Source organism: Acomys minous, assembly GCF_964271855.1.
Source record: "Acomys minous genome assembly, chromosome: 15".
NCBI classification, from domain to species: domain Eukaryota; kingdom Metazoa; phylum Chordata; class Mammalia; order Rodentia; family Muridae; genus Acomys; species Acomys minous.
In genome coordinates this window covers 18,178,968-18,197,672 of record NC_140497.1, presented here as the reverse complement: position 1 = coordinate 18,197,672, position 18,705 = coordinate 18,178,968, and the positions used below count along the sequence as shown (strand labels likewise).

The following is an 18,705-nucleotide window of genomic DNA, read 5'->3' as shown; positions in this document are numbered from 1 at the left end:
TGTCTGAATCCAAACACCATGCTCTTTGTCCTGCGTTTCTGTCTCCTGTGTCTGCACTGGCACCTTGGTAGCTTGGATGTGGCTCAGTGTCCAAGAGTTCCAAAGTTCATGTAGGTTGCCTGAGGTCCAGGGCTTGACCCCCAGCATTACAAATACCCAGTTAACCAGAGCCCTATTAGCACCACAGCTACAAAGAAAAGAGGGGAAATAGCAGAAACCCAATCAACCCCAGGTAATTAAAGAGGAAACTATCCTGTGGATAGCTGTTATCCTCGTCTTTTGACCTTTGACCTCTCTCCTGATCAGGGTCACAGCACTCAGAAAGGCAAGGCCCTTGGACAGCTGGTGATAGAAAACTCAAGCAGCCCCCAAAGTATCCTCTAAGCACTCCCAAAGAAGGCAGGAACTGGGATTATTTTAGACACATTCCTGACCAGCGGGCCTCAGTTAAACAGCAAACTCAGTGAATATGCTTTGAGACTAAGTGCGAGTTTTTCCTATAGTGGGAGCCAAGTAAATATGTGCTTAGCCCCCCTAAAGCAGCGGTTCTCAACCTGTGTATTACAACCCCTTGAGACCAAACGACCCTTTCACAGGGTTCACCTAAGGCCATCGGAAAACACAGATCTTTACCTTATAATTCGTAACAGTAGCAAAATTACAGCTGGGCAGTAGCAATGAAAATAGTTTTATGGTTGAGGGGTCACCACAACATGAGGCGCTTTATTCAAGGGTCGCACCATTAGGTGAGAGCCACTGAGCTGAAGTCTAGCAGGGGGAAGCAGCGGGACTCTAAGAAGCCTCTCTGCCTAGTGTCTCTCTGCCTTTGTTTATCTTCCTTGCACAGAGATCTAGGGTGACAGGAAGTGTGACAGCCGTCCTGATGCCGGCAGTGTTGGCTTTGCTTGCCCTTCGCATCTGTGATGCGGGGGAGCAGCTGTGTGATGCAGGGAGCAGCTGTGGGAGAGACGTTGCGTGTTTTCATTTCTCAGAAGGACCGTGAGGATCGCCGCGAGCTCCTGAGGCTTAAAAGGTCTGATTCTTGCAGCTGGCTGACTGATTGGCAGCCACGTTTCCCACAGCCCTCTGTGGAGAAATCGGAATTCAGGTGCTTTTATCGTGATGACTGGCCAGGACCGGGGATCCCTTCACTTGGGGTTGTGTCTGTGGTTATGTGGATTCTTGGCTTCCTTTAAAGGTAAGTGATTCAGGCTTGTGCCCTGGAATGTTATTAGTTCTTACACACACCCTTTCTTCTCATTTTGCCTGGATCCAACAACCGGATGACTTTTATTAGTTTAACCTAATGAGTAAGATTTGGAGAGTAACGTGGGGGTAAACATCGAAATATACTGTAAATAATTTTTCACTTCTCTAACTAAGTAGCATACGGAATTGTCTGTTTTTATGGCCATTTATGCTATCAATACGCTCCACTTATTTATTTGTGGTTAAATGTGATATATCCTCCAAACAGTGATTTGTTTGTCCACCGGTACTTACTACTCAGCCTGTGAAATTCCCATGGTAAGCAATTGTCCTCACTTGGAAAATCCGTCTCATTGTCTATACTAAGTGAGAGCTTGCTTGTTTTAAAAGTTGACTCAGACATGGCTGCTGCGCTGAGCAGATCACACACACACACACACACACACACACACACACACACACACACACACACGGCTACTAGGTTTCAGAGGGGCTGATGGAGAGAGAGCTGAGCGCAAAGAGTCACAGAGGAGAGAAATGGTAACAGTAGCCAGGGTGGCTTCTCCCTGTCTTCTGAAGAAATGACTTCATCCTGGTTACTCACACTAGTGAGAGTGACAGGTGTAATGTAAAAGTTTTCTTTCCTGCCTCTATCCCAGCGTTCAGCACTTCCAAATGGATGCGTGAAGCAGCTGCCGCTGAGGAACACAGCAATTACTGTCTGCGAATTTTACCTGAGCAGGATTTCAAGCCCATGTGGAGAAATTCACATAATAGTTATGGAGTCAACTCTGAATTATACAAAACAAGCTTTAGGAATGTGTTTCATCAGGGGTGTTGAGGACGTGAGCAGTGCAAATTGGAGGCAAGAAACTGATTTAATGCATTCTTAAGGACTTAAAGGTGCAGGTAGCGCTACTGTCCAGAGGCTAATGGCTAAAGAGGATACTGTGAACCAATTTTCAATTGCTTTTAAAGTATTTTAAGTGAATCTACTTTTAAAACTTTCTTTTCTCATAAATGTAGAAGCACTTTATTTGAAGGTATGTTTTTTCAAAGAGTGTGGCTAATGAGGACCAAGGCAATGATGAGAGTTCTAGAAGGATGCCTTGCCAGTTACAGACACACAGCCCTCCGGAATCTCTGCCAGGACGCTACTCCAGTGGTCAGGCTGTGGGTTGGGTGTAGTGACATAAAAATTTCCATCCTACTGGCTTTCTACCCCTTGGCATTTATGGTGCCCTTGACTTCAAACGCAGTCTCCTTCCAGACCACTTTGTGAACATTGTACTAGTTCTGAGATGCCTATAAAGTTGTCTTATCTCAATACTGACCCAGAGCAAGCAAGACTAGAAGGGGCGTGGTGGAACTGCCCTAGTGCAGGTAAGAGTGGGCCTACCTGGGGCAGTGATCAGCCTTTCTCCCTGAGACACTGAGCCTCAGGACCAGGAGAGGAGCCAGCTCAGACCCTCAGGACCAGGAGAGGAGCCAGCTCAGACCCTCCCACAGCACTTGCCTGATGCTCCCCTGTGTCTGTCTGGCCCCCCCCAGGGTGTACATGCTGTGCGTCTGAAGAACAGCTCTTCCACACACTGTTTGCTCACTACAACCGCTTCATCCGGCCGGTGGAAAACGTTTCCGACCCTGTCACGGTGCACTTTGAATTGGCCATCACACAGCTGGCCAATGTGGTAAGTGCTACAGACTCCTGATGTGTTTCCCAAGGGCTGAGTTCCCAACACTCTTGTGCTTTGTGCACTCAGTGAACACAGAATCCTATTGAACAACTTAAAGGTGAATGGAAGACTTCCTGTGGAGGGTCCTTGCAAGGCCCTGTGCAATGCTGTCTTTGCTCAGACTTCGCATGCTTAGACATTCTTTCAGAGTCGGATTATGAAACAAAGACATGCAGGCGAGAGGAAGGGAGGCTCCTAGAGAGCTGAGGAGTGTACCACACACGGTGACCCTCTCCAAGTTCATTGAGATCATGTCCAAGGGAGAAGTGGGGCTATTTTAGTTTTTCTTTTTCTTTTTCTTTCCGAGTAATCTTCTTTCCCTCATCCCAGGGACCGAAGGCGAAGGATCTGATTCTCTCAGATAAGCAGGAGTCTTAGCGCCAGGCCTGGACTTCGGCTCTCTAGGTAGAGTAGGAAATTAAGGAAAGCCTATTCTGGTAAACACTTGTTCGTGTTCTAAATTCCAGATGTTTCCTCTTACCTGGCTAGACCTGCTCAGCCCCTTAAAACCCACCTATTTTGTATCTGTTCTGACCCCTTCTTTGGTTTCTACTGGGCAGGATGCACACCTGCTGTGGACTGGGCTACCGGAAGCGAAGAATAGAGCCCAGTGTCACCTGTAGTTTGGAAAGGCCACCCTTTTGTTCAGCTTTGCTTCATTCCCCAACGATGTGCTTTCTCAAGACAGTTTTCTTAGGATGGCAGCAGGTGGCCCGTGTATGTGAGTGTTGACGTTGGCATGTGGCTACTAAAATAATATGTATGTGTCACGTGGACAGCTTAAATAAAATGCCTTCATTTCTTCGTGTGTAACAGAAATCTAAAGACTCATAGTCCAAGAGGTTAACACCAGTTTTCATTGCAGTGTTAATACTGAAACCTGTATTTACTTCTAACGCTTTTTTAAATTTTACTTTATTTTTATTTTATGTGCATTGGTGTTTTGTCTGCATTTCTGTGTGAGGGTATCAGTTGGAGTTACAGACTGTTGTGAGCTACCATGTGGGTGCTGGGAATTGAACCTGGGTCCTCTGGAAGGGTAGTCAGTGCTCTTCACTGCTGAGACATCTCTCCAGCCCTAATTCTGAAGCTTTATACTGCTCCACTCGAGGGGGCGCTGCTGTGAGCTGTGATGCTGAAAGCATAGCCAGATTCAACGACAGCGACAAGGCTCCTTCCATCTCTTTTGCCAGACTGTGCATATCAAATGTTGCTTTATGGTCTGAGAGAACTGACCTATGTCCTCTTTTTGTACTCTGATTCTTCTACGGAAATGGTGGGAGGAAGCAGAAGAGCAAAGGGACACAGAGCAGACACATGTCAAGGCTCAATCATAGATGTCCTTCTGACTTTGCCACTGGGATAGACACTCTGTCTCTTCAATTTCTCTACCTGCAAACAAGATCTGAGGATGAAAAGCTTTGCGTGTGTGTGTGTGTGTGTGTGTGTGTGTGTGTGTGTGTGTGTGTGTGTGTGTGTGTGTGTGTGATGAAATGGAGTCTTGGTATGTAGCCTCATTGATGCCTTGGCTTTGTCCACCCAAGTGCTGGATTCCCAGTGTGGTACACCACTATGCCTGGCACAAAGTAACTTTCATAAATTGCAAATGTACTGACTTAAATGGTTATAGATTCCAGCATGGGGTGAGAAATAATTCCCCAGTTTCTTCCCCATTTTTCCTCGATTTCTAAACTTGGCAGTATTGGCTTCATGTGGAAACTCGTACCTGTAGCCCCAGCAGTTGGGAGGTAGAGGGAGCAGGATCAGAAGCTCACAAACACTCATGAGCTACACAGAGAGTCTGGAGCTCGGCCACAATATATGAGACCCTGTCTCAAAAAAAATAAATAAATAAAATATTAATATAAAATCATTCATAGAACATGTGCACTTGCAGAGCTGCCCTTTTCACTCAATGTCATACCTAAGCTTCTTGGTATGTTGAAGACATCAGTATGACTCTTCCTGTTTGCTGGCTCATGGCTCATGGTCAATCATGGTCTACAGTTTGCTTACATATTAAGAAACATGTAGGCTGAATCCAGGTTTTGCTCTATGAATATTGGTGTGCAAAAGTCAGCATAAACACTTACCTTTCTATCTCTGGAATAAGATTTTTCTGGGTCCTGGGACAGTCTTCAGATGAGCTCTGACATGCAGGGTGATCAGGAAGTCCCATGGCCTTCTAGACGGGCTCTCAGACCCCAGCTGCTGTCTAAGTGGCCTGATGGGTCTTCACCTCAGAGAACTGTGTGCTGAAGTGTCTGAGTTCTGTGAGATGACTTTGGCCTGAGAATCTTGTGAATGCATGACTTTTCATGCACGAGCACGTTCTCTTTCATCTAAGACAAATTCCCTATGCAACATGGCCAGACCTGACAGAAATGACAAACCTAAGCCATTGTAAAATGTAGGCTGTGTGGTCTTCCTAAGCTACATCTCCCAGTTTATTGCAGCTTTTCCAGAAACTAGTGCATTTGAAATCATGACTCAAAATTGTGCACCTGGATGCCCACTAATGTTGTCCCAATAAAGAGGTCTAGGCAGATGGTACCAAGCATGCAGTATGGTACCATGTGTCTCGAGCCTCCTCTTCCATCAGAGCTCACTGAGCACAGTGCCAATTGGAGCCGTCGGGACTTAAATGGAGACTATGATTTTCCAGACCAAGTCCTAATCCATGAACTCTCTAACACTTCCAAGGATATGTATACCTCATGGATGCACACCATGTAGACCTCATGGATGCACACCATGTATGTATGCATTCCTCATAGATGCATAATCATGCTTATCCAGTCTCTGGAAGTGTCAGACAGGAGACAGGCCTGTTAAAAATGATATTAATAATGAGTGTCAACTCCCTGAACGCAGTGAACTAGTCCAGAGATAAATCATGTTTTGGAGAATAAGTGGGGCTGAGACCTCGTGGAACTGAGGCAACAGAAATTATCCAGTTTTGATGATCAGCTGGTCCACATGTAGTACATATGCTGGCCAAGGTTCTGTTAGACCCTACAGATTCAAGGCGAATCAATACCAGAAGGCCCTGATCGAGGGGGGGCACTGTGAAGATGTGCAGATCCCACTTCTCCTCCTTTTGTCGACGTTTACAAATCCCAGGACCTATGATGATTCCACACGACCCACTGGCAGAGAGAAGCTTGACATAGTCTGGGTTTGGATCTCTCCAGGGTGGGTAGCAGTAACCATCGAGTGAAGGAGCGGAGCCCAGGGAGCAGCTCAGTAGAATGTGGACAGCATCTGTCAGAGCTCCGCATAGAAACCTGAACCATCCAGGTATGGTGGCACACGCCTGTAATCCCAGCACTCGGGGAGGCAGAGGCAAGTGGATCTCTGTGAGTTCGAGGCCAGACTGATCTACAAAGTGAATCCAAGACAGCCAAGGCTACACAGAGAAACCCTGTCTCAAGAAACAAAAACAAACAAACCTGGAGAGAGCTGGGTTCCTTCACTCTACAGGGGCCTCAGCTATCTTGGGATGTGAGATTGTGGAATCTCCTGTTGACTGCTAAGAACATACCATCAATACCAAGCTATTCTGCTGTGACCCACCTGTCACCTAGGTGTGTCTTGAGTAGCTTTCCTGCTGAGGATCAGGAGCCACTGAAGTATCAATTGTACTGAAGATGGTGCCAAGGAATGCCTGCTGAACACCTGCCCTACCTCTCCTTACATGGCCTATAGGGCTGCTTGGATGGTACTCTTCAAAGAAGCCTTCTTTAATTCTTATATAAACAGACGTATGTGCGCACATGAACCACTCTACCTCCCTTTGTTATATCATGATATATTTTACATATGCATGTGCTGATATTATTAGCTTTGCCTCTTCCCAACCAACAGCTAAGACCACATGGAGGCAGGAGATTTGTTCACCCTGTAACTGAGCACACAGCAGTCACTCTGTAAGTAGGAGTGTCCTTTGTGACTCAAGGGCACTCAGATTGGAGAAAGAAAATCAAAGGACAGCCAGTTTCAGGCGGCAAGCTTGCTACTCAGCTGAAGCTGTTGTCTGAGTTTGGATCCCAGGACTAATGCCCACAGGACACTCAGGACTTCTTTGAGGAAAGGCCATGGGCCATAGGTAGAAACAGTGAGCAGCTGTCACCACCTACAGGACTTTCCCCGCCATTGACCCTGGACCTCTCTGTCCTCCTCTCTGTTTCCTTTTATGTACCCAGGAGGCTTTACAGAGTGAGGTGATATGAAAAGATTCACAGAGCAGAGGGAATTCAAATGAGATTTGAGGGACATTTTAAAGCCATAAACCATTTTCTAAGTCAACAGAGCAGGGATGGGTGTAAAAGTCCCCTACTTCTGTTATAGTTAAATAGTTTTCATAGTTATCTCAGTCTTCTTGTTTGCCTCCACTAGCACAAATAACTTAGAATTCTCTATTTTTAGCCATTAACTCTTACGAGGACATGGATGGTTGAAAATATTATTCCTCCCTTCCAGGATGAAGTCAATCAGATCATGGAAACCAATCTGTGGCTGCGTCACGTATGTGTCCCCCATTGAACAGCAGCAGCGTGTGTCCACTCAGCGATAAACCCACCTGTGTTACTTCTTCCCTTCCCCAACCTATGATAGATATAGAATATCCTTTGCCTTGCCATCTTGGGGCTCAGCTCTGCTTGCAGCTGGCTTAAGGACGGCAGCACGTGGGCAGGCAGAGCTGCTGTCTTTGACATCACGCCCTCTGGCCTTTCTACTTTCTGCTCTCATATCTCTTCTTGTCACTTATGGAAATCTGAAGTCTGACGCTTTCTTTCCTCTTTGACAATTTGCACACAAATTACCGTTAGAAATGAATGTGAACATAGCCCATGAAACACGATGTGAAGCCATAGCCAGTTATAGCTGTGCCAAAATCAGCTTGGCTGTTTCGTTCCCTGTGCCCATGATTATAATGCCCTGCTTTTTATAGAAATCTGTGTATTCTTCAAAAATATCTTACTTTTTAAATCAAGAAAAGTATTTTTTATTAATTTATTCATATTACATCTCAATTGTTATCCCATCCCTTGTATCCTCCCATTCCTCCCTCCCTCCCATTTTCCCCTTACTCCCCTCCCCTATGACTGTGACTGAGAGGGACCTCCTCCCCCTGTATATGCTCATAGGGTATCAAGTCTCTTCTTGGTAGCCTGCTATCCTTCCTCTGAGTGCCACCAGGCCTCCCCCTCCAGGGGACATGTGAAAGTCAGACCCCACTCTCCACTCAACTGTGGAAAATGTCCTGTCCATTGGCAAGATCTGGGTAGCGGTTTGAAGTTTACTGCCTGTATTGTCCTTGGCTAGTGCCATAGTTAAATCAAGAAAATTATTGAACCAGCATAAACATTTGGAAAATTTTATGATGAAATTCTCAAAAGTCATTGTCATCCATTTTTAAAGTGAAAGGGGCTCATAGGGAGAAAGGAGGTAAAAAGGGGTGGGATGGGGTTCAGAAGGGACAGAGGATATATGTATAAAGCTGTTAAAGAAAAAACTTAACAAACATTAAAAACAAAGCAAAATCACCACCACCAAAAAAAAAATAGTTGTATTTCTTTTAGATCTGGAAGGATTACAAATTGCGTTGGGATCCCATGGAGTATGGTGGCATTGAGACACTTCGTGTTCCAGCAGACAAGATCTGGAAGCCCGACATTGTTCTATATAACAAGTATGTATGTCTAGAAAGATTCACAGTCAATTTGTAAACATCTTTGGCCCATGTGACCCACAGCAAAGGGGCGCACAGTGCTGCTAACAGTGTGTGGTTTTTTATTTCCAGTGCCGTCGGTGACTTCCAGGTTGAAGGCAAGACCAAAGCTCTTCTTAAGTACGATGGCATGATAACGTGGACCCCACCAGCCATCTTTAAGAGTTCTTGCCCTATGGACATCACCTTCTTCCCTTTTGATCATCAAAACTGTTCCCTGAAATTTGGCTCCTGGACTTATGACAAGGCTGAAATTGACCTTCTGATCATTGGCTCAAAAGTGGACATGAACGACTTTTGGGAAAACAGTGAGTGGGAAATTGTTGATGCCTCTGGCTACAAGCATGACATCAAGTACAACTGTTGTGAAGAGATCTACACAGATATAACCTACTCTTTCTACATCAGGAGGTTGCCCATGTTCTACACCATTAACCTCATCATCCCCTGTCTCTTCATTTCTTTTCTCACCGTGTTGGTCTTTTACCTTCCTTCCGACTGCGGCGAGAAAGTAACCCTTTGCATCTCAGTCCTGCTTTCTCTGACTGTCTTTTTGCTGGTGATTACCGAGACCATCCCATCCACATCTCTTGTGATCCCGCTGGTGGGCGAGTATCTCCTGTTCACCATGATCTTCGTCACGCTGTCCATCGTGGTGACCGTGTTTGTGTTGAACATACACTACCGTACGCCGGCAACACATACCATGCCCAAGTGGGTGAAGACCGTCTTCCTTCAGGTCTTCCCCTCAATTCTCATGATGAGGAGGCCTCTGGACAAGACAAAGGAGGCAGGTGGTGTCCAGGACCCCAAAAGCCTTCCCAAGAGGCCTGCCAAGGTCAAGTTGGCTCATCGAAGAGAGCCCAGACTTCTAAAAGAGTGCCGCCACTGTCAAACATCAAGTGAGGTAGCGGCCCCTGGCAAGAGACGAATAAGTCAGCAGCCTGCACAGTGGGTGACAGAGAATTCAGAGCACTCGCCAGATGTGGACGACGTGGTAGATAGTGTTCAGTTCATAGCAGAGAACATGAGGAGCCACAATGAAACAAAGGAGGTAAAAGCATACCCACCTTCTCCTAGCAGACCCCACAGGCACCTTGGAGACTAGTCAGAACGTCAGTGGGAATTATGGTGTGGTACAGTCAGGCAGAAGCATCCAAGACCAGCTCTATTATCACACAGCCCTGGTTGGGAGGGTCTGGGTTAGAGTTTAGGGATGTAGTGACATGCTGTGTAGCCTGGGCAACAAATCTTCAGTCTCCATTTACTTACGGTGAGCTCCAGCTACAATCCACACGCAGGACAAACTTGCCTCATGGAAGGGTGCCTACAACACACCAAACGAACAGTGGCAAAGTGAGGGTGGGAAGGGAGACTGGCCGAGGGCAGTGAGAACTCACTGTGGTGCTGCCTGAAGCTGCAGCGGTGAGAGATTCAAGCTCCTTGGCAGTCAGCAGCTCCGGTCACATTTCCTCTAACGTGGCCTCTTGAACAAAGACAAGAGTCCAAGGCGTCTCGGAGATGTGCGCCATGTGTACACATTCTGCTCCTGTGTCCCACACGCTGATGCCAGGGACATAGCTCCTCCCTCCCCCAAAGCAAGAGCTCAAAGATCCCATGCCACCACTTGAGGAGCTGAGGCTGGCAGAAGCTCTAGCCAAGTGTCTGGAGCGGCTCCGTTTCCTGCATCTGTAGCTCCTAGGGAAAGGATAACAGGACCCCCAACACCACCCTGTTAATGCACTGGGAGACACTGAGAATGTCTGTCGTGATACATGGCACAGGAGCGCAGGACAGGAGTGGCCATTGAGCTCACCTCCAGGCTAGCATCTTTTAGTGTGTAGGACATAAAGTTACTGTTGACTTACTGTGCCATGCAGGTCCCCTAATAGACAACCCATAGAGTCCAATAGCAGAAGGTTAGAAGTTTGGAACTAAAAAGATTCCAGATACATAACACCTCTCCCTGTTAGCATCACCTGGAGGCCTGGAGGCTGCTTCTTCCTGTGCAGGGGGTTCTGGGTCATACCTCATATCCTCCAGCCTGTTCTATCCCCGTTTCAAACTCAGATTCCCCCAAAGGACCAGGTTCTCCGTGTGCACTCATGACAAAAGTTGGGCTCTCATGAAGATACTTTGGGGGATTGTCCCTGGAGCCAGGAAAGGACCTTTGTCACAGGAAGGGGGTCACAAACGTCTTTGTCAAGTGCATAGGCAGCTCTATGAGGCACCAGGGATGTGTGTCCACCCTCCTTAGGCAATGGGCACCACAGAGGACACACAGGCAGGCAGGCAAACTAGCTGAGTTTTAAAAGTGTTGGAGAAAGTGGCTCTAAAAACAGAAAGTCATAAAACATAGCACGTTTTCCTGTGGTCTCTGTTTTTAAAGTTGGCCTTGATCTTTTGTTTCCATTTCAGGTAGAAGATGACTGGAAATACATGGCCATGGTGGTGGACAGAGTCTTTCTCTGGGTATTTATAATCGTCTGTGTGTTTGGAACTGTAGGGCTGTTTCTCCAGCCACTGCTTGGGAACACGGGCAAGTCTTAATTTGGCTTTTTTTCCTTTTGCCTTCTGAGTCTTTTAGATGTTTTTGTTTTTTTCTGAACGACTTACCACAATGAAAAGGCCAGCTACCCAGTCTCCTAAACCAAGACAGGAAGGGAAGGGGCCGGGGGCAGGGCTGCGACCTTAGGAGCCTGAGTACAGATCTTCGTTACACTGGGTGTTTTAATGCCTTGGGGCCCAGAGTTGGCAGTGCTCTCAGGCCAGCAGTACTGAGTCAGCTCCCCTATGCTTTGCATGCGTTGTTCCCAGGAACACTATGACCCCTCACAAAGCAAAACCTCATCGGTAGCATCAGTCCCCGCTGAAAAGAGGTTCTCTTGTATCTGAAGCTCCTGCTGGGTATTGCAAACATGTGTACGGCTAGAGAGGAAGCCTGAAACACTGCTGGTATTTGCAACACCTGCCTGCTACTGTACCCTACTTTCTTGTGCGTGTCTCTGGGATGGAGGCCGCACTGCCATCTGGCACCTGCAGTGGTTACAGGAGAAGCCGGATAGCATCTCTCTTGGCAGACTATCCAATGGGTAGTACTAGTGGCTTTCTGTCAGGGTGGAAAATGACCTGAGATAATCAACGGAAAAGGATGAAGTTTATCTGAGCGCACAGCTTCAGATGATTTAGTCCATGAGCATTAGGCCCCATCACCTCCGGACCTCTGGTGAGGCAAAATATCATAGCAGGAGTGCCTAGCAAAGGACAGCTGTCCACTTAATGATAGCTACAAAGAAAACAAAAGGGAGAAGAATCTGGGGTGCCAATATTCCTTTCAAAGGCACACCCCAATGACTTAACTTCTTCCCACAAGACCTCAACTCACATCCTAGAAGCTCTACGACCTCCCCTTAGTGTGGAGGATTAAGTCTTGACCACGTGTCCTTGGGGCTGATCCAATGTTTTGGCAGGACGTTTGACTGGTGCCCAGTACTGTGCTAGGTGCTACAAGGATAGCAAAAATAAATTCTTTCCCTTGTAAAGTGGCAGCCTTTTAGAAAAGTCACATATGCAAAGATCCACAGGGTCTTGTAGTGGAGACTATAGCTGGAGCAACCGAAACGGGAGAATCTAATGGAAAACCTAAAACCACCCCTGTGTTTCACATAAGTATCAGTCTGCACTTCCCCCATGAGCCCTCCGCACGCTCACTGCATGGAGACAAAATAAAACCTATGAGAAATTTTAATCTTGTGCCATTTGGAGCAACTTCTTTTCTGAGTGGGAAAACACCGGGAACTGTTACTCGTTTGTGTGACTGTGATGACTTGAGTAGGTGTCTTAGCAGCTCACGTGGTCCAGGAAAGGAGCTGTTTCCGGCGCCACTCCCTCTCTCTCCCGCCAAGCAGTTCGTTGTCCTTGTGCCTAGGGAATTTCATGGTTCAACTTCACCTTCCGATCCTGTTGTCTGGACACATCATCAGCAACATTTGGCAGGGCCTGGAGAACAGACTGTCCTCCTTGAGAGGTGGACACCTGGTCCCCTCTCAGGACGCAGCTGCAGAGGAAGCAATACCCGTCACAGGACAGAAGCATTATGGGGGACGGTTCGATGTGCTCTGGCTCGTACCGGACAACATAGAAGGGATCTGTGGCGCCTCCATCCTCCTACAGATCTACGTGGCCAATTGTGGGCCCATTGGGGTTGCTTCTTTTTTTTTTTTTTTTTTTTTAAGGACACTTGTTTTATCATGCTGTAGAAGTTTTGTCGTGATGCTCAAGCGAAGTCTCCATCAAATATTAGCAAACAGGCCACAGGCGAAGAGGACCAGCTCAGTCCTGATACGACTTGATGGGCTGAATTGGATGGGAAATGGGGTTCCCCTTTTCTGAGGAATAGGGGAGAAGGAGGCAGAATGGGACTGGGAGGTGAGGAGGGATGGGGCTATGACCAGGATGTAGAGTGAATTAATTAATTAACATTTTGTGAATTGCATTGTAAGAAAGAAGGGTAAAATTGATTTCAGGCAGGGCCCAGAGGAAACTCATCTGAGTGTCTTCATGCTCGACTGTTCTTTAATGCTTGAAAATACTTCATACTTTCTGACCCAGCTTCCTAGAAATTACCTAGCAGTTATCAAAGGACTCCATACTAAACAAGCTAGCAATACACCTTTAAAAAGGCATGTACCATGTTTGGGGGCGGGGGCAGGAAACAACAACATTTATTCAGAATAAGAGAAGAAAACACGGACTGAAAATACATCTGTAAAGGAGCATGAGATAAATTGCTAAATACATATTTAAGGTTAATTTTTAGAATGCTCAACCCGAGACCCATCCCATGGAAGAAAGCCAACCCCCGACACTATTGATGACACTCTGCTGTGCTTGAGAGGCTCCATCCAGCAGCACCTTGAAACAGATGCTGAGACTCACAGCCAAACATTGGGCGATGATTCATAGGGCATCTTGTGGAAAAGTGGGTGGAAGGAATAAAGGACCTGGAGGTGACAAGGGCTTCACAAGAAGACCAACAGAGCCAACTATCCAGGGCCCAGAGGGACCTGTTGGACACTGAAGCACCTGCCAAGGACCTAGCATGGGCTGGACCTCGGCCCCTACAAAGATATAGCCTATGGGCAGCTCAGGAGTCATGTGGGTCCCCTTACTAGGGGACCTGATGATCCTGCGTGGATGAGAAGGAGGGCTCCCCTTTTCCTAGGAATGGGGGAGTGGGAGGGAGGGTGGGACTGGGAGGAATGGGGCTACAACTAGGATGTAAATTGAATAGATAAATTAGTTTTTAAAAAAGAATATTCCTTGGTTACTATCCACCTTATTCATTGAGGCAGTCAAATCCAAAGTTCACTGACATGGCTGGTTTACTACCAACTTGTTTCAGGGATACCCTGTCTCAGCTTCCTAAGGCTGGAATTGCAGGCAAGCTGCCATACCCATCTGGCATTAACCTGTGTTCCAGGGACGCAAACCCCAGTCCCCCTGCCTGTAGTAAGTGCTTCAACTACTGCAGCACCTCCCTAGCTAATCAGTTTCACACAGACACAGACACACACACACACACACACACACACACACACACACACACACACACTTAAATAAAAATAATAAAAGTAACCCTTTAGAAATGTTTAAGCCTGCCCCAGGAGCAGGAATGTTGTTATCCCTCGAGATCTAAGGATCTAAGGACACTAAGCTCCTGTACTCTGTGAAACAGGTTGATGCAGAACTTTCCTTCACAAAATGACCAGATGACTGACTCCCATATGAGGAACCAAGGCTCTCTTGGGGGTCTTTGTTTGGGACACAGCATTGGAAGGATGAGCAGCCACACCTTCGTACACTGCCTTGCAGCAGGAGCATCAGTCCTTTTGGGACGAAGCAGAGAGATCTTTGTCTAACCCTTGTGACCGCTGAAGGCACTTTTAAAGCTGAAGAGTATTTTCATCTGCTAATCAGACCAACTATAACCTGTATTGGTTGCTTCTTTGACTGCTGTGATCGTATATTTGACAAGAATCTGCTTAATGAATGGAAGGTTTTTCTTTGCTTTTCATTGAGAGGTCATAGTTTATCATGGCAAGGAAGGAAGGCATGGCAGCCGGAGTGTGGGGCAGCTGGCCACATTGCCTCCATGAGCTCAGGAAGCAGAGAGGCCAGGAAGTGAAGCTGGATAAGAAACCTCAAGCCACACCCTTAGAACACCATTTCTTCCAGTTAGGCCATATTAATTGGAAACCATGTGTTCAAACACATGACCTGGTGGGCCATTTTATATTTAAATTCACAGTATGAAATGTCTTCATGGGGCTATTTCTAGGTGACCTGAGTCACTGTGTCATATTCTTCTGGATATCTTCAGCTACTTCAGGTTCATCTGAATCACACACACACACACACACACACACACACATCCTTACCACTTACAGCCCAGGGTGGAGGCCATCTTCAAGTGTTCTAGTGGATGTGTCTACCTCTGCACTGGACTGAGCTGGTTTTCTGAAGTAGACAGCCCTGGCCAGAGCCTTGATGAGCCACATCAGGTGCTCCCAGACGATTTTTCAAAGATAAGACCATAACCATGCGCCAAAGATATAATTCCAATTTTATTTTCACTCTTGTTTTATTGGCATACTGAACAGAAAGTATAGTGACGTGGGGACACATGCCAGGTGAAAGACAAATAGCCATCATCATAATTAAGTGAATTCATTTTAATATGCAACAGTACTGGCTTCAGAGATAGAACTTTGAGGCAATCGAAACCATGAGCATTGCATTGAAACACTATTCTCTGGGAAGCACAGTGGTCCGTATGCCTGTTTAGATACCATATTTCCAGGGTCCAAGGCATTGGGTATTACAAATTAGCTATGTACCATGGCCACAGGCTGTGCTACCCAGATTACTACTGAACACAGCGATGATATCAAACCGTCACCATCTGACTCATAAGTCGTGAGGTGCACTTCACGTTACCTTCTGTGGTATATTCCAGCCAATAATACGAAATCGGAAGTACAGTCAAGGTGGTTGTTGTCACGTTAGAAGACAGGAAATTCAAGGGGCAAAGGAACAAGTCAGATGGCATCTGAAGCAAGCAGACTGAGAAATGAAAAAGTGGGACATTCTCGGTGATAACGGAGTTATTCCTCCCAAGAAACCATTGCCAAGAAGGAGACTGAAACGGACTTAGAAGGCACAGCAATACAACCCTGCTCCAGGTCCTATTTTAGACAGACTAACTGCAAAGCTAAAGTATTTGTGAGGCAGAAAAAATCCAATTAAATGTTTTGTTAGATATGGCAATATTGCTTTAGAAATATTCTCATATAAGAACTCTGTCAAGGTACACACTGAAAATAATACACAGATCTAGAAATGTTGGGACAGAATGAACAAAAGCATACCACATGAATAACTCAACAAAACACTTCTGGTATCCAGAAGGTACCATGGAAGCTTCCAAAAGGGAGGCAACCAACAGTTCTACCCCCCTATGACACCCATGAACCACATCAATAACCAGTAAGGCATGATAACCCTAAAAGTGCAGTAGTGGCATGCATACCTTGGTGGTAACCAACAGCTCTCTAAAATTGGACTCAAAGCCCACTCAACAAGAAGAAAATAGTGCCTGGTGCTGAAAATGACACAGTGTTAGGGAAGTCACAATCACTGGAGAATCTACAAACACTAATTCACTAAGCCAACATAATCCCTAACAACTATATATAAACATCTATTTTTTAAGATGTATTTATTTATTATGCATACAATTTTCTGCCTGCACATACATCCACAAGCTGGAAGAGGACACCGGACCTCATTATAGATAGTTATAAGCCACCATGTGGTTGCTTGGAATTGAACTCAGGACCTTTGGAAAAACAGTCAGTGCTCTTAACCTCTGAGCCATCTCTCCAGCCCCTAAACATCTGTTCTTATGCCCACAGGTAAGTGTAGTCTTCACCCTCATTGAGGAAACAATGCAAATGTTGTAAAGCCCTCTTTGCAACAGAGACCACTACAGAAAACTACAATCAGTCAAAATGCAGAAACATGAAGCCCAGTCCAAACTGATAAATCTACAAAACACTTCCTCACCTAAAATTCAGGGTCTTTGCCAAAGAGGGGGCAAAAGATTGTAAGAGCCAGAGGATAAGGGAATTTGCTGTGAGGTTGTGTCTCCTAGTACATCAGAAACTACATCCATAGTCTTAACAACAAGGATGACTCTAACGAGCATGCCAACTGGAAAGGGAAACTCCTCCCTGCCACACAAAGAACCATGGGTAACTGAGGAAAGAAAACTGGGAATGGGAGATGTAGTCTTCCCCCACGAAGAGTACACCAAGTGCTGTTCAATGCTGAATGGTCAGCCCTGAAAACATACATGCAGGTAGCATCATAAAGACTGAACAGTTATATTTAGGAACATAAAGTACATTTTTAAAATCTATTCAGGCCAGGCATGGTGGTGCACGCTTTAAATCCCAGCACTCAGGAGGCAGAGGCAGGTGGATCGCTGTGAGTTCAAGGCTAGCCTGGTCTACAAAGCGAGTCCAGGACAGCTAAAGCTACACAGAGAAACCCTGTCTCAAAAAACGAAGAAATAAAATAAAATAAAAATAAATATCTATTCAGACAGTAACCATTAGTCAAAAAAAGAGGCTATACGTTTGAAAGCAAGTGGGGACAGGTATATATACAGGAGGGTTTGGAGAGAGGAAAGAGAAGAAAGAAATGTTGTAATTAAATTATAACCTTAAAAAAAAAACTTCTGGTTAGCAAAGTGACCACACTGTACACACCTGTAATCCCATTACTAAGGGAGGCAAATGAAGGCAGATCTCCGTGAGTTCAAGGCCAGCCTGGTCTACAAAGCAAGTCCAGGACAACCAAGGCTACATAAAGAAACCCTGTCTCAAAAAAAAAAAATCTGGCATCTGGTTTAATTAATGAAAATACATGAAATAAGCCTGGTCTACACACTTAGCCCTATTAGGCATGTTGGGGATGTAACGCAAGTCGTGCTGGCACAGGTAAGGAACCTACCACTCACTAAACAAAACAAGCATGCTCTAAACCACATAGTGCAGAATGAAACAAGAGAAACAGGGAGGGCTCTGGGATTGTGTTCTGTGCAGACCACCCCAGAAATGGGGGGGGGGGGGTGAGCTGAGACCCAAAGAATCAGATCCACTCGAGAAGCTGCCCAGCTGGAGAAGTCTTCCAACACCCGCTGATTGGGATCAACTAGCAAATTGTACCCACTTATTTTCCTTCCTATACAAGTGAAGTTAAAATTTCTTTACTTTACAAGAGGGAGGGGGGAGAGAGAGAGAGAGGACTGTGTGTGTGCGCACACATTTGCTAAGGCATTTATGGGGGTGGCATTGAAGGGCACCTAAATGGGAGCCAGTTCTCTCCTTCCACCACGTGGATTATGGATATTAAATTTGCATCTTCCACCTTGGGAGACGCTGCCTTTATGTGCTCAGCCCTCCCTCCAGCCCTAAGGTTTCCTTGCTCTAACATTCTCTTTTGGAGTACTTTCCCAGGATCATTACAATATGTAAATATTTACGCTTTTCTATTTTTGAAAGTATTAATGTCATCTTTCACTTTAGCGCCTAGTAAAAGTAAGCCACATGCACACACTGAGGCTTAATCGTTTCGGTATTTGATTAGGTCAGAAAATGTTTGTTGTGGTAAATGTTTCATGCTGGTATTTTTCTAATGTAAAACTACATTCAGATCTAAGCACTTTTTCTAATATTAATGCTGCCCTTTTCCTAGCGTACTAACAGGTTAAATGTGAAGGAGGAAGAATAGCTCTTTATCCTTTTATCCACAGTAGCATTCAGGAAGGCATAGCTAAGCCTTGATTTTCATCACAGTGTGTTCCTGGCAAAGTCTGCCCTGAGGTGGCCACAGAACAGGCTACCTCCCACCCACCTGCCCAAGGAACAAAGCTGCTGTTAAGGAGCCATGTGGTTCAAC

The 18,705-nt window shown here is 45.9% G+C and overlaps 1 protein-coding gene across 2 annotated transcripts; it reads left to right on the top strand.

Moving 5' to 3' along the window:
- The first annotated feature begins 912 nt into the window (after positions 1 to 912).
- CHRNA6 (cholinergic receptor nicotinic alpha 6 subunit) lies at positions 913 to 12,852 on the top strand. Of its 2 annotated transcripts, none has more exons than XM_084760462.1 (6): positions 913 to 1,198; positions 2,761 to 2,900; positions 7,428 to 7,472; positions 8,531 to 8,640; positions 8,752 to 9,733; positions 11,098 to 12,852. In XM_084760462.1, exons 1-6 carry the CDS (start codon positions 1,123 to 1,125, stop codon positions 11,227 to 11,229), a joined length of 1,485 nt encoding a protein of 494 aa, XP_084616588.1. In that variant the 5' UTR covers positions 913 to 1,122; the 3' UTR covers positions 11,230 to 12,852. The 2 variants fall into 2 exon arrangements, with proteins under 2 accessions (XP_084616588.1, XP_084616589.1); XM_084760463.1 differs by lacking the exon at positions 913 to 1,198 and adding an exon at positions 1,724 to 1,749.
- The last annotated feature ends 5,853 nt before the right edge of the window (positions 12,853 to 18,705 follow it).